General features: G+C 36.8%; 1 protein-coding gene across 2 annotated transcripts in view; it reads left to right on the top strand.

Moving 5' to 3' along the window:
• SEL1L (SEL1L ERAD E3 ligase adaptor subunit) overlaps positions 1–15,765 on the top strand; it is a 66,429-nt gene that overhangs the window by 30,450 nt on the left and 20,214 nt on the right. Inside the window, exons 4-12 of one of the 2 annotated variants that reach the window (XM_008058946.2) lie at positions 699–866; positions 3,005–3,110; positions 3,783–3,945; positions 7,011–7,064; positions 7,150–7,209; positions 9,787–9,868; positions 10,219–10,373; positions 11,780–11,836; positions 15,614–15,682. In XM_008058946.2, the coding sequence (XP_008057137.1) occupies positions 699–866; positions 3,005–3,110; positions 3,783–3,945; positions 7,011–7,064; positions 7,150–7,209; positions 9,787–9,868; positions 10,219–10,373; positions 11,780–11,836; positions 15,614–15,682 (914 nt within the window). Of the gene's footprint in view, positions 1–698; positions 867–3,004; positions 3,111–3,782; positions 3,946–7,010; positions 7,065–7,149; positions 7,210–9,786; positions 9,869–10,218; positions 10,374–11,779; positions 11,837–12,253; positions 12,631–15,613; positions 15,683–15,765 lie in introns of those variants that run through there. The other variant, XM_021712824.1, reaches the window with a different exon arrangement.

Genomic DNA, 15,765 nt, shown 5'->3' with positions numbered 1-15,765 from the left:
TCCTGCATATCTTTGAGGGCCAGTTGTAACCTCAGTTTCTGACAAGGGAGGCTTTTCTTTCCATAGCATCCATGACACTTTGGCTCAATGTTGCTCTTCATTTCCAGGCAGTAGTAAGTTCTGTGTAGCAGAGACCGCTGTTCCACCTCATTTTCAGCACCTGGCATAATTCCTAGCATGAAAGAGATACTCAGAATTTATAAAATATGGTCTTTACCCCTAACAGGATCAAAGCCCAGTGGGAGTTAGAGTATGGCAAAGAAATAACTTCAATATATGCGATAAGTACGCTAATAAAATGACATGGGATCACAAAGGAGTATATAACCTTATATGATTGAAGAAATTGACTTACAGCATTCAGAAAAAAAGAGTTCTGCTGAGCAGTAGAATTGGTTCACTTGGATTTTGCCTTATTTTTTGATCACTTGTTGGGCAAGAGTTTTACAGATACTTTTAACATTCTAAGGTTATATCTCAAGAACTTCAGAAAGTCTGCGCTAGGTATAGCTGAGTAAATTGACTTAACTTCAAGTCTTCCCTAATCAAAATTGGCTCTAGCCCTTTTATGTTCCATTTTACAAGTCATATATGTTGTATCTTTGCCTTCAAACTCTAATAGCTGAAACAGGCAGCACTGAATCCATGAATAACAGACATGTTATTTATGTTTAGATTTTTATTTATTGTCCTTCCAGCTTTGACCGCCATTGAAGGCACAGCACATGGGGAGCCCTGCCACTTCCCTTTTCTGTTCCTGGACAAGGAGTACGATGAGTGTACATCAGATGGGAGAGAAGATGGCAGGCTGTGGTGTGCGACAACCTATGACTACAAGGCAGACGAAAAGTGGGGCTTCTGTGAAAGTAAGTATTGCTCGATAGGGGGCATATTCACATCGCTTTATGTGTATGGCTTGTTATTGTTGTTGTTGAGTTGGGGGTCTCCCTATAGCCCAAGCTGGAGTGCAGTGGCATAATCATGGTTCACTGCAGCCTCGACCTCCTGGGCTCAGGTGATCCTCCCTCCTCAGCATCCCAAGTAACTGGGACTATAGCATGCCACCATACCTGGCTAATTTTTTTATTTCTTTTAGAGACAAGGTCTCACTATGTTGCCCAGGTTGGTCTCCATCTCCTGGGCTCAAACAGTCCTTCCACCTTGGCCATTCAAGGTGCTGGAATTACAGGTGTGAACCACTGTGCCCAGCCTCAGACAACATTTTTAAGGCCATTTTTCTAGCCATCCTTTTCCACATTGGTCAGAAATGAACACTGGTGATGACGTGGTTATAGCCTTAAAGAGTGAACTTCAGAGTGGGAATCATGTGGTGTATTTGCTTTCAGACTGTCACTCAGGCAGCTGTCACCCTCATGTTTTATTTAGAGATGGTTTTCCATTGGTGTACATAGGTTGTTTTGTAAACCCTTCGGGTAGGCTGCTAAATTAACTGACATAAAACATGTTTTAGCAGTAAAGGCAAGAGTTAATAGTGATTAGAAAAAAATTACTAATACCTTTTAAAAATACTTTGAGTGAAATATGTTGTACTAAAGCAGCTTTTGACAGATATAGCATATTTAACCACCTTTAGTGTAAATGTCAGTATAAAAGTTCTGACCTCTGCAGATAGGCTGTTTTCAGGAAAAACTTTCTAACTATGAAAGAACAGCAGAAAACTTTGAATGTACTCCCTTTAATATCAAACAACATTTTTAAAATAATGACTCTGATAGAATATTTGAGCATTCCTAGAAGATAACATCAAATATAGTCCATCTTTGAATGCAGGCCAGTATAACTGGGTACTCCAGTTTAATGCATCAGAATTTTTTAATTTTATTTTTTGTAGAGATGAAGTCTTATTGCATTGCCCAAATAGGTCTTGAATTCCTGGCCTCAAACATGCCTCCCAAAGTGTTGGGATTACAGGTGTGAGCCACTGCACCCAGCCCAGAAATTTTTTTATATTATAAGAGTTCATTTCTATTTCTATAAATATTGGTTCTAATAACATATTCATGTCTTTTGATGAGGTCTAGATTTCTATTAAAATGCTAGATGATAGTAGCAAAATAATTTTTGAAAAATCCATAACAGTTCTGTGATTTTTCAGTGTTTTATCAGTTATGAAAAAATTAGTGAACTTGAACATTAAATCAAGATATTTAATAAAAATCAATTTGTTACTAATTGTTATAATGTGATGGTTCAAATACTTTCTAATGACTCTGATAGAATATTTGAGCATTCCTAGAATGCTCAAGGCATAGTGGTTCAAACCTATAATTCTAGCACTTTGGGAGACCAAAGCAAGAGGATCACTTGAGGTCAGGAGTTTGAAACCAGCCTGGGCAACACAGTGAGACTCTGTCTCTAAAAAAAACATAGCCAGATTTGATGATATATGCCTGTAGTCCCAGCTATTCAGGAGGTTAAGGCAGAAGGATCACTTGAGCCCAGGAGTTTGAGATTACAGGGAGCTATGATTGTGCCACTGCACTCCAGCCTAGGCAAGAGAGGGAAACCCTGTCTCTAAAAAAAAAAAAAAGATACACACACACACACACACACACACACACACTGCACACAGGATTTCAAATAGGGGTAAAGTGTCCTTTGACTACAACAGAACTTTTCTGACTATTGTGTTCTTGTGTCCTTCTCATTTTAGCCGACCTTGTGTATAACCTGCAATTTTGGTTGAATTATATTTTAAAGAGTTAGTGTCACTATCAGAAAAGCCCCCTCTAAGAGCAGCTTTGTATTGCTTTCTTTAAAAGAAAATGATTTCAATGAATTTTACGGTTTTTAAAAAAAATCTTATCTTGTGTCAGTTAAAGCCCACACTTAACCCAAGTGTTTTTGGAGTCATATTTGGAAATAGTAAAAAAGCATTCCTTGTGTTTATATGACTACCCATAAGAAAGAATAAATACTGATGCTTGATAAACAATTGATGTAGCATTAAAATTCATTTAATTGCTTCTGACGTTGTTTTTAGCTGAAGAAGAGGCTGCTAAGAGACGGCAGATGCAGGAAGCAGAGATGCTGTATCAGACTGGTATGAAGATTCTCAACGGCAGCAATAAGAAAAGCCAAAAGAGAGAGTAGGTAGCATGCTAAGTCCACTCTTCCCCCAAGACAGGCTGTTACTAAGACAAATAGCCTTCTAATTTTTTTTAATGTACTACCAGATACGCAGGTTTCTTAAGTTCCATTATAAGAAAACATGACATGATTATAGCATTAGTGGCATTGCTTATATCAGATTTTAGTCTGTTAGGATTAAAAGGTTGTAAATACTGATCTTAAGAATGAACAATGAGTAAAATAGAAAAAATTGTCTCAAGTTTTAGTAATGTCTAAGAATCAAGAATGTGTATACTATTCAAAATTCAAAATGGCATAAAACAAGAAATTACAGTCCAAGTGTGTTTGTTTTTTGGCTTTTTGTCTTGTAATTTTCTACTGAGATTTAGGAGTTTGCACTTGGAAGAAACATAAAACAAGTTATTGTCTTCTGACACTTTATGTCCTTTTAATTTCAGCAGGCTTGTCTGTACAAAGATTTTAAAAAGAAAATTACAGTGGTTATTGGATTATTCACTGGACACCATAATATTCTCTTATTGCAAATCTCGTTAACTTTTTTAATAGTTTTTAGAATCAGAGAGATTCTATAATAGAAGGAAATTATTTATGCTATTATTTTAGTAGATCTTGAAAAACCTTAATCCATGACATCACTAATTTATTTTTTTGATCACTTATATTTAAAGAGCATATCGGTATCTTCAAAAGGCAGCAGGCATGAACCATACCAAGGCCCTGGAGAGAGTGTCATATGCACTTTTGTTTGGTGATTACCTGACACAGAATATCCAGACAGCGAGAGAAATGTTTGAAAAACTGACCGAGGAAGGTTCTCCCAAGGGACAAACTGTAAGTGCATATCTGATAGAGAATCTCTCTGCACACTGCATTTGTTGATTTTTAACAGCAGTTTGCTTTCTGTGCCCTGACTTTTTTTTAACAAGCAAGACTTGGAAGATAAAATATCTTTAAATATCTGTTTTGTGGCAGATCATCCTATCAGTCTTTAGATAATCTTTTTCCCATAGTCTGAGAATATTTATGGTCAGTGAAGGCATTTTTGCAGTTGAACCTGACCACAATTACATTTGTACTTTTTCAAATTAGATCTGTGGAGATTGAAATAAGAAGGTAATTTTTTTTATCTGAAATTACTCACCATTGCATTTTTTCCAAAATTCAGATGCTACAACTCCTATTAATCTTGGTTTTTTAAATATATATGTATATATATATGTATTTTATTACAGAAGCAGTAATATTTATTATGGGAAACTAGAAATACAGACTAACAAAACTAAGAAAATAAATATCACATATGTACCCCCCAGATATGCGCAGTGGTGATATGTTAGTACATGCATATAAACCTTTCTCTATGTGTATAGTACCTATGCTTTTTTTAAAATTAAAATGAGATACCCACCCTATGTTTATATGGCATTGAACCAAAAAATTTTCTTTATACCTGTTTTGTCCAAACAAGTATTCAGGCCTATATTTTACATTTATTTTTATTTCTAGCATAGCCTCTGCCCTTTTTGTCTCTGTTAGAGATAGGGCCAGTTTTTCTATAGAATGTCCTTTCTCTGTTTGTTTGCTTCTTCATAGTATCCTTTAGTTTGTTTCTCCATCATCTACATTTCCTGTAAATAGGATGTTACAGCTAAAGACTGATGAACTCATATCAAAATATTTTTGGCTAGTGTACATTTAGAGGTTGTTCTGTATTCCACATTGGATCACATTAGCTGGTAAGGTATTATCTGATTGTTTCCCCATGAGTAATGCTAAGAATGACATGTGGATTCAGGGGGCCATCAGATTTCTTTAAAATGTCTTCAATAATTCAGGTTTATTCAAGCTAGGGGATTTGCTTAAAAATAAACAAAATGTATAATCACAGAGAAAACCTGTTTTCAGACTATTTAAACAGTACTACCAGGAATCATAGCCATTGTTTTCTATAGAACTGAATACCTAATGATTCTGCAGCACTGCCCTTGGTTTTCTCTATAAACAGATTATACCTTAATTGTTTCCCCTTATTTTCAAAGCTTTTTTCCCTTCTTTGCATGTATCAGTTTATATAAAATTCACACATATATTTTGATCTTCTGAGACATTCTGCTCTTGAAAAATGGCTTTACTTTATAAGACACCATTTCCCTGTCTTATTAGAATCTTACGATGTCAGAGCTTTCTTCATGGATATTAATTCTAATTGACGCAGCAGACAAGCCCCACAGTCACAGTGGCTTAACACGACAAAGAGTTATTCCTCGTTCATGCCAGGTTTGATGCAGCTCTCCTGTTTGCATCTCTCTCTCTTCCAAATGGTGACTCCTGGCCATGGGCTGCTTTCATTCCATGGTCGTATCATCTGAAACACGGGGCTTCTAATCCATCATGAAAAGAGAACAGAGAATGGAGGATTCTCTGTGGTGTTTTTAAGGGCCAGGCCTAAAAATGGCTTCCAGCCACATCCCAGGCATACAATCCTACCCAACTCCAAGGGGACTGGGATTGTGGAGGCTCTCACAAATGTTGATGAGCACTGCAGTCTCTGCAATACCTGCCTTCGTCATTTCAGCTGGTGCTTTCCTGTTGTCAAGAATGACCCACCGAAGGCAGAGAGTAGAACCTTACCAATGTATTGCTTGTTCAGTTGGCTTTCTTTTTCTAGAAAATTGTATATGCCCAGTATTCTCCCTTGATCCTTTCATCTTGACCCCTTGCTGTCTCTTTTTAAGTCCAAGATAGTTTATCTCTTGTCCTTTTTTTTATAGTGTATTCCACTCTACATAGATAGAGAAATATGTTGATGTGCTGAAATGAGAGTTGTTTTGTCTTCATATGGCTGTTCACAAAGATGAAGCAAAAGTCATGTTTAAATGCGTTCAGCATTGTTTTTCTAGTTAATATTTCATTAAATTGTCTTTCATCTTCAAGCTAAACTTTTGGACGTGTTTAAAGCTACATTTAATTGTGTAATTTGTAAAACTCTGAATGCATCTGTGGGCTCTTTAATTCCACGTTGTGTATACTTGCAATTCTGATCTTTTAGCCTTTAAAGACTCGTGCATGTTTTCATAGTGCATAAAGCCATTTGTCTTGGATAAACTTTTTAACAGAGGAAGAATTTTTTTTTTTAATTCAATAAATTTTATTTAGAACTTGCATTCTCCAGACACTCTTCTGGAGCTTGTATAAACATTAATTCACTTTATCTTCATAACAAATCCATGAAGTACAAAAATTAAAGTCATTCAGCAAAAATAATAACAAATGATAAATTGGATAGTTTGAGGAAGTACCTAAGGTAATGTAGCTACTGAGTGATGGAGCTGAGGTTTAAACTGAGGCTCTAAAATCTTCTTTTAAGGCCCTTACCACATTGACTTCTGTGGAGCTCATATTTTAATCTTTGTGTTGTACAATATAAATCCTGCTGAGATTTGAAAGTTCATCATAAATGCTTTTAGAAAGTATTTGTTAATTAGTCTTAGTTTGATGTCTCACAAAAATGGAAAAGATCAACTTTTAAATAACTCAAATTAAAAGCATAGTCAAGGTAAATACCCAACTGGCAAAAATAAATGCATTGATGTAAAATTTTTTCATTTGGCTTTTTCAAGCTTTAACACAGTTATTTTTTCCAGTATTTTACAAACAAACATAAGCCTGATACAGATGTTAATTTTGATTTGCTGTTTTCTTCTTTAACTATAGACACTAACCACATTTAAAAATTAAATTGAAATATCAAAATTCATTTTAAAAGGTACACATGGCAGGATAACACTTTTCTGCCATCTTTGACTAATTAATTATGAATTATGTCATTTGCAGTTAGAAGTTTTAAGATTGAGTGTATGTGAGGAAGAATTCTTACTTTTATTATTTAATTTCAGGCTCTTGGCTTTCTTTATGCCTCTGGACTTGGTGTTAATTCAAGTCAGGCAAAGGTAATACTATTAAACCTTTACAGTTATCATTCAGATCTAAAAAGTATATGCTATGTTCAGTTATCTATCTTTTGTTCTTTCATAGGCCCTTGTATATTATACTTTTGGAGCTCTTGGGGGCAATCTAATAGCCCACATGGTTTTGGTAAGTACAACTTCAGTGGAAGACTAATAATATTAAGTAGCAGAAGAATTTGTGGTGTCCAGTGGCCACAAATTTTTCAGCACTCATAATTGAAATTTGCTTACATTAATTAAGACCAAACATTTAGTTGACCATCCCTCAAATTATTGTTAATGGATGTAATAACTTGAATCTACATATGAATGAAAATTGGTGGCACCCACAGTTTTTGTTTAAACTGATTAGTTTGACTGATTGCCCTTAAAAATAGAGATCTGATAAATGGTTCTTCTTTGTTTTCTGTGTTGGAATCATTTGTCAAAAATCGTTTGTTCAATTGGATTAGCGTAGATTTTATTTTTAAAAATTGTGTTTATAATCAACACATAATTGTATATGTTTGTAGGGTACAGCGTGATGTTTCTATACACGTGTATATTGTATACTGATCAAATCAGGGTAGTTAGCATGTCCGTCCCGCAAACCTTGCATTTCTTTGTGGTAATAACTTTCAAGATCTTCTTTTCTAGCTCTCTTGAAATATATAATACATTGTTATTAGGTGTTAGCTATAGTCACCCTACTATGCTAGAATGCCAGCATTTACTCTTTCCATCTAACTATAATTTGTTCCTGTTGGATTATAATAGGTTTTACATTTAAATTGATGAAGGACTTGCTATACAAATAACTCTTTCCTATAAAAGACATCGAAGTGTATCTCTTATATGTTACCCAATAGCATTAATTGCTTAAATAGCTTAGTGGTAAATAGAGAGTTGTTCCACCAAATTCTTTTTCTGCTGAAATGTTTAATCTGCCTTCTGGTTTATAAACTAATTTTGGGTAAATCACTTGACCCAAGTTACCATGTTTCATATGAATATGTTAAATTCATTTTGCAAGAATGTAAAGAATAGAGTGGAAAGGAGACTAAAAGCAGAAAAAACAGTCCACAGTCTGGAAAGGACTTACAAGCTTGGTCATTGATGGGCTGTGAGACTTGATAAAGAAGAGAAATCTCGTTTTTTGACCAACTGAGTAGATCCTAGATAATTTTACCCATTATATTAAAATATATATATGTTGAGTTTTTCACCCTCAACACACTTTTAACTTAAAGGAGACATAAGTAAGGAGACCATCTGGAGTGTAGCATAAGAATGTTAAGGAACACTGAGATTAGAAGGGAGGGAGATTTAAGGAGATACAGCACTTCTGGGGGAAAGAAGCAACTGAAGTGAGTTTTTGAGGGATAAATAATGAATGAGTGAAAGAAGCAGAAGGGTTCTCAGGCAGCAGGAGAAATAAATGCAGAGGGATCGTGACAGGGACAGGAGAGAATGTGGTGTTTACGAGAAAACACAAGCACGTTCATGTGGCTGGAGAGAATGCCAGGCAGGTCATAAGCTGTGCGGGTCAATGGGACTCAGAGGAGCTTGGACTTTGTCTTGTTACAGGGGTGAATTTTTTGTTTTGAGCTGGAGCCCTTTTCTGTCTTCCAGGCTGCAATGCGGTGGCACGCTCATGGCCACCACAGCCTCGACCTGCTGGACTGAGATGATCCTTCCCCCTTAGCCTTCCAAGTAGCTGAAACTACAGGCATGAGCCACCATGCCCAGCTAATTTTTTTTATTTATTGTTGAGACAAGTTCTCACCAAGTTGACCAGGTTGGTCTCAAACCCCTGGACTCAGGCAATCCTCTCACCTCAGCCTCCCAAAGTTCTGGGATTACAGATTTGAGCCACCATGCCCTGCACGAGGGTGAATTTTTTAAAATTCTGTTTACTAATCTTCATAAGTGGTGGCTACAGAATAAGAACAAGAAATATTAGAGATGTTATCATGCGATTATGTCCTAAGGATTGTTAAAGCTTATGAAGTTATTTATCTGTGTAGAATGACTCCAGAAAGCTCCATTTTCTGTTTCCTGCTCTTTATAATTAGCTATCTTCCCACTTATTCTAAAGTCTCATATGGTTAATAATATGGTGCCTGCTTCCAGTAGTTTCATTTTCCCTATTTTGCCCATTTCATGATGGATGATTTATGAGTGCACCTGCAGCATGTCGCACTAAGTGTTCAGCAGTTTTTGGCCAAAAATGGTATGATTCCCATGCCCCAGCCTCCTTATTCACCTAACTTCACTCCGAGCACCATTTTTTGTTTCCCTGATGAAGAAAGTTCTCAACAGGAAACATTTTGCTGATGTGAAACAAAAACTGGCAGAAGCACTAAAAGGCATCAAAATTGACAAGTTCAAAAACTATTTTAAGCAGAGGAAAAGCGTCTCTCAAATGGAGAGTACTTTGTGACTGAAGTTTGAGTATGTAAGAATAAATACACAATTTTTTATAAATAAATTCTGGGTTTTGGGAGGGTTCCCCCCTTTTTTTCCTATTTGTTAGCTGTGGTCTGCTTGTTGAAGGTGCTGAATAAGTTACTTCAGAATGTGAAACTCAGGATTAATGAAGTGTACTTGGATCAAAGGACAGCAAAATTTACATTCTCTGAGTATGGGTAGCCATATTTGTTCTAAGAATGGGGCCATAGAAGCTTATGAAGCTGCTGTCTCCTCACCTGAAGTTGTTTTTCAGGGTTACCGATACTGGGCTGGCATTGGTGTCCTCCAGAGTTGTGAATCTGCGCTGACTCACTATCGTCTTGTTGCCAATCACGGTATCTGATCTTTCCCCATTACCTTTTAAAGAATTACCTTTTGCAGAATTAATTTTCAATAATTTATTTTTAATTGTAGTGTTTCAAATATTGTGAATGCCTCTCTTAAGTAGACTTATCTTTAGGTAGTAGATTAAGAACTACTTTTTTCTTTGGGTTCTACTTCTTAAATGTTTTGTGAAAAAAATTTGATTTATTAATAGATTACTATTTTGTGAACTATAGACTGCTATAGAAACAACTTCCTTTAATATTGTGTCTGTCAACATTTGGCAGCTGGACCTGTACTGCTCTCATGGGACAATTCTTCTGACTTTCCTCCATGTTATTATTTTATTCCTCAATTTCAGTTGCTAGTGATATCTCGCTAACAGGAGGCTCGGTAGTACAGAGAATTCGGCTGCCTGATGAAGTGGAAAATCCAGGAATGAACAGTGGGATGCTAGAAGAAGATTTGATTCAGTATTACCAGTTCCTAGCCGAAAAAGGTGATGTGCAAGCACAGGTATGTGTTTAAACATCTCAGGGACTATCTTAACTGCATTGTGTATCTTACTCTGGGGGGAGGGGAGCAAACCTTCTTCTCTGTAATGTTTTCATTGCTCTGAGCAATTATTACCTACATATTAGAATCACTGAGGACTATTTTAAACAATACCAATAGTCACAGACTCTCAAGAGATTTCATCTGGGCTTGATAGTGCCTAAAAACTGGCCAGGTGACTCTCCCTTGTGCCACAGTTGAGAACCACTGCTGGAGAGGAGCAGCATGAGGGCTTCTACTAGGGTCACCAAGGATGAAGACTCACTTTCTCTAAACAAGAAGACATTATGGAATATTTGGAATATCAGATGCTCTTCAGAGCTATTTGCTGGTCATATTTCTTTGGTTCATCTTAGATCATAATTTCAAGGTCAAGCTCAGAAGTAGGCTTAATGTAAATGATATGATGCCCATCAAAGTACCCTGTGTATGTGTGTGTGATAATAGTAAAAGAGCATCAACTTTTATCTTTCTTTTCTGTAAAATTGCAGTTATTTCTGATTTAGAATATATAGAGATGACCAATAAATACTTATTAAGAACAGTGGATTTTAAGACTAGCAGAAAGGAATCTTAAGTTAAAATAAACTATAGTGAAAGATCCAAATCTTAGCTGATGGAAGTCATAATAATGTTATGTTGCTCGATTAAACATTTTTTTTTACATTAATGATTTTAGTTTAAATTTCCTGTTTTGCTTGTTTTCTGTGTATCTTGCTTTTCCTTGTTTCCTTTTCTCTCCTTCCTCGCCCTCTTTTGGTTTGAGTGCCTTTTCCTCCTGCCTTTCCTTCCCTCTTCTGGTGTGACATTACTCTTTGGTGGCTCTCTAGAGGCCAAAGTATGCCTCAACTTGAGTCTAGTTTGAATGAGCACTTTTCCATTTTCAGGAAACACAGAGAGCTTAGAGTACTTTGTGGGCATTTTGATTGTACATATTTTTGAACCTCAGAAAATACTATTGATTGCATAGTATACATTAGATTTATTCACAAATTTACCTTTCCATTGCTCTTTATTTCTTACTGCATCTCCAAGCTTCTCAGATACTTTTTCTTCTGCCTGAAGAGGCCTCTTGAGTATATTCTTTAGAGTCAATTTGCTAGAGACAAATTTAGTTTTAGTTTGTTTGAAAATGCCTTTATTTCACCTCTATTTCAGAAGGGTACTTTATAACTAAAAGCATACATTTTTAGTTTTTAAAAATTTTAGGTTAATTAGAGTAATATTTTCAAGAGTTAAGACTGAATCTTTGATTTTATGGGTTATGAACAGAAACCTTTTTACAACTAAATGATTTCTTATGGTCTGATTTTAATGGCATACCAGAAGCTACCATTTACTTTTGCCTTTTTTTTGTTAATTTTCAGGTTGGTCTGGGACAACTGCATCTGCATGGAGGGCGTGGAGTAGAGCAAAATCATCAGGTAACTCCCCCGTCTAGGGCTTTGCACTTCACTTTATAGCAAGAAATGATGCTCCAGATGTATTTCGTGCTAAGTCAGTGCTAATAATCTAGCTTGTATTCTTTAAAACCCATAACAAATGGCTTTCAAGGTGTAACTAACTAAGCAGGAAACTGAGGAATAAAAACGTGAATGTACATCAGGGAGTGGAAAAGATTTTGTTAAGTCTAAAACCTAGTTCCGAATACAGCCTAAAAAAGTACACATGCAAGGTCTTGATTTTCTGCAAGTTGTGATAAAAGCATGCCTTAAAATGCCATTAGACAATATTTTCTAGAACTGTCAACTTTTATGCTGTCTGTGGGAAATTAGGATACACAGCTCTTGCAGTCTGATGTATTTGCAGTCACCATGTTTTGTCTGCTTTCTGCCCCACAGATCACTCATCTCCTCCCTTCTATCCATTTCTACACTTGTCACTGTGTGACTCGTCTGCTGCTGCCTCTTCTTAGCAGTATCCCAGCTCTTTAAACCACACATCTGATCATGTGTATCCCTTGCTTAAAACTCAAGTGGTCTAAGATTCCAGTAGTTTGAAAACCAGAACCTGTAACATGACCTTCTAGGCCGGTGACAGTCTCTGTTGACCTCACCAGCCTCCTGCTCTCGAAGTCACGGGCACATAGGCCTTTTCTCAGGTCTTTGGATATGTCAGAAACTCCTTGTGTCAGAACTTATGAAACACTAGTCCCTCTATCTAGAGTTACCCCACCTAGTTTCTTCGTGGAGCCAATTTCTACTCATGCTCCAGAACTCAGCTCCGGCCTGGAATATGTCTCCCCTGGCCCCTGAGCCCACTCTAGGAAAATGTCATGAACCACAGTTAGAATTTTTTAAAATCTGTATTCCTTGTGGCCCTTGTCCATTGTAAACTAATTAATTGTGTAATTAAGTTGTTTTCCCTGCTAGAATTTAAAGTCCAAAAGAGCATGGACCACATCTACCTTCAGTTGCCATTTTATTGCCAGCCTCTGGCAGTGTTCTCAATAAATGTTTGTCGGACTAATAAAACTCTATTTTTAAGTATTTGAGTTAAGTATTTAATACTGTATTATTTCAGTATTCTAAGTAAGATTATTTCATAGGCCCTATCCTATTATCCTTAAGAGCTAGATTATAACAATATGTACTCATCACAAAAACTTTATCAAATATCTATGGGTTTTTAAAAATTCAAATGGCTTTTGACAACTTTCATTGTCTTTAGGTCATAAAAACATGTGTAATTAGGCCAGTGAAGCATCATATAAGCTGGTTAATAAAAATGTCAGGTAAAAGAACAGAATTCTGAATACAAATTTGCGGGATACCTCTTATATAACCAGTTTGAGAATACTCTTAATATTATATGCTGCCTGGCTGAAAAGCAACTACACAATGATAAATTATTTTACCAGTTTCACAGAAGAAAAGAGTTCCCACTACATGATTGCATTAATTCAGCAAATACTTTAGTACCTACCAGTGCCATTCTCTGCTGAACATTCAGGATTCAATACTGGACAAAATTGTCTTTGTCCTTTTGGAGTTTCAAGTTTAATAGAGCATTAGATATCTTCTAAGTGACCATACCAACAAATACTAAATAAATTGTGATTATTTCTACAAAGAGAATTAAAGAATATAATGATTGGCTCACGGTGAGAGATACCAGTTGTCAGGGAAGACTTCTTTAAGGAGAAGTGGATGACATTTAAGTTGACACTGGAGGGAAGGCCATTCCAGGCCAAAAAGATCAGTACAGTATGTGCATAGGCCCAGAGACAGGAAGGAACATGGCTGGTCTGCCCATAGCGCACCAAGCAAGATGAAACAGAGCTGAATTCAGCAGTGCCTGATCACTTCAGTGTATCCCTGCCACACTTCAAGGGGTGACAAGTATCAGCATGTTCAGACTTAAAAACAAAGGCTTTGGCTGCCGTGTAGGGAATAAATTCGAAGACCCCAAGAATAAAAGCAAGGAGATCAGAGAGAGAGGTATTCCAGAAGTTCAGGTGAGAGATAATGTGTGTTGGACTAGAACTGCAATAATGGAAGCTAGCAGATAGAGCCAAGGTGTGTTTGATGGTGGACGCAACAGGACTTAATGACGAACTGGATATGAGAATACATGGGTCGGGTCCCTTGAGCTACCAGTAGTTGGTATTGCCATTTACTTAAGCAGGGATGCTGGAGGAAAAGCAAGTTGGGGTAAGGAGAGAAGATTTCAGATGTATATTCAAGCATCTGATGGTGTTCAAAGGTAGTAGACTGGTTGGGAACTGAAACATAAATGTAGGAGTTGCCATCATCCAGGTGGTATATGAAACCTTGGGAACAGGTAAGATTACGTAGAGAATGTAAAGTGAAATGGAGTCTAAAATTGAGCCCTGAGGAGCTTTAATGTTTAGAAGTAGTAGAATAAAAATAATCAGCAAAGAAGACCTAGATGGTACAGGTAGAGAGTCAGGAAGGTAACCAGGAGAGAGTGACACCTAAGCCAAGCTAAGGGACTTTCAGGAAGGAAGGTGTGGTAGACTGTGCCAAAGTCCCCAGAGATAGACAGAGTGAGGTGAGAGAAAACTTTTATTGGCAATATGAAGGTCATTAGTGGCCTTGCCGAGCTGTCTTTTTGAAGTTATGTGTATAGAAGCCAATTAAAACCGGAATATAGAGTGAATTGGAGTGCATGTAGCCAACTCACTTGAGAAGCTTGACTGTGAAGGAAAGTAGCCAACAGGTAAGTCATCACTGGAGAGAAACTGAGGGTCTAAAGGAGAGATGCGTCTTATGTGTTTTGGTTTAAGTTTATTTTTTTCTTTTTTTGAGTTGGAGTCTCACTGTGTCACCTAGGCTGGAATGCAGTGGCACGCTTATGGCCACCACAGCCTCAACCTGCTAGGCTCAGACAATCCTTCTGCCTCAGCCTTCCAAGTAGCTGTAACTACGGTGCATGCTACCACGCCTGGCTTATTTTTTTATTTGTTGTAGAAACGAGTTCTCACCAAGTCTTGAACCCCTGAGCTCAGGCAGTCCTCTCGCCTCGGCCTCCTAAAGTTCTGGGATTATAGGCGTGAGCCACTGCACCCGGTCTAAGTTTTATTTTTTAATAACAGCAGATTTCAGAATGTGTTTGAAGGGAAAATGTTCTGAAAGAGATGTTAAATCAGCAAGGGAAAGAAGCAATAACCAACAGTGTGCCATCCTTAGCAAAGATGGGCACAGTACAGGTGAAAGTGGGGAGAGTGAATTTCTACTGATGCCATTGTGTTTAGTGGTGTGATTTTTTTAATCCGAATCAAGAATTTTTCTCTACATAGTAGAAAAGAAGATTGTATTCCTTTAGACACCTATGAAAATATGCTCCATGCCTTGGAAAGAATTCTTCATTTTTCCTTTCTCCCAGTTTACCAGTAGAGAGGTAGATAGAAGTTGTTGAACTGCTGTTAGGTATATTTTAAGTAACCTGATAACTCACTTGGCCTGTAAATAAAAGGCTCTTATCCCATGGAACACAAGAGATGTCTTTGCGTCTATAACCATGAAATGATTAAATGATAAATGTACCTTGATACAGCTATTTGGCAAAATAAAACTTCTGAATGTACTTGTTTATGAAATGTTGTTAACTGGGCATTCTTGTTTTTAAAGTCACTGCCATATAGCAAATTTAAATGTTTCTGAAATCACTATTTTGGCTAAAATCCAAGGGCAGATTCTTTTAAGAACTAATTATTTTAATAAATTATTTTCTCACAGAGAGCATTTGACTACTTCAATTTAGCAGCGAATGCTGGCAATTCACATGCTATGGCCTTCTTGGGAAAGGTACTGTACATCCTTTGAACTTATTGTGTCATAGCAAGAGGCATTGCGTAGTGAGCATATGTTGTATTCAGGATCTACAATTT

This window comes from Carlito syrichta, unplaced genomic scaffold (genome assembly GCF_000164805.1).
Source record: "Carlito syrichta isolate Samal-C Ts95f unplaced genomic scaffold, Tarsius_syrichta-2.0.1 Scaffold303663, whole genome shotgun sequence".
Taxonomy (NCBI): Eukaryota; Metazoa; Chordata; class Mammalia; order Primates; family Tarsiidae; genus Carlito; species Carlito syrichta.
The sequence above is the reverse complement of the archived record's forward strand: the minus strand, read 5'-3'. Positions and strand labels throughout refer to the sequence as shown.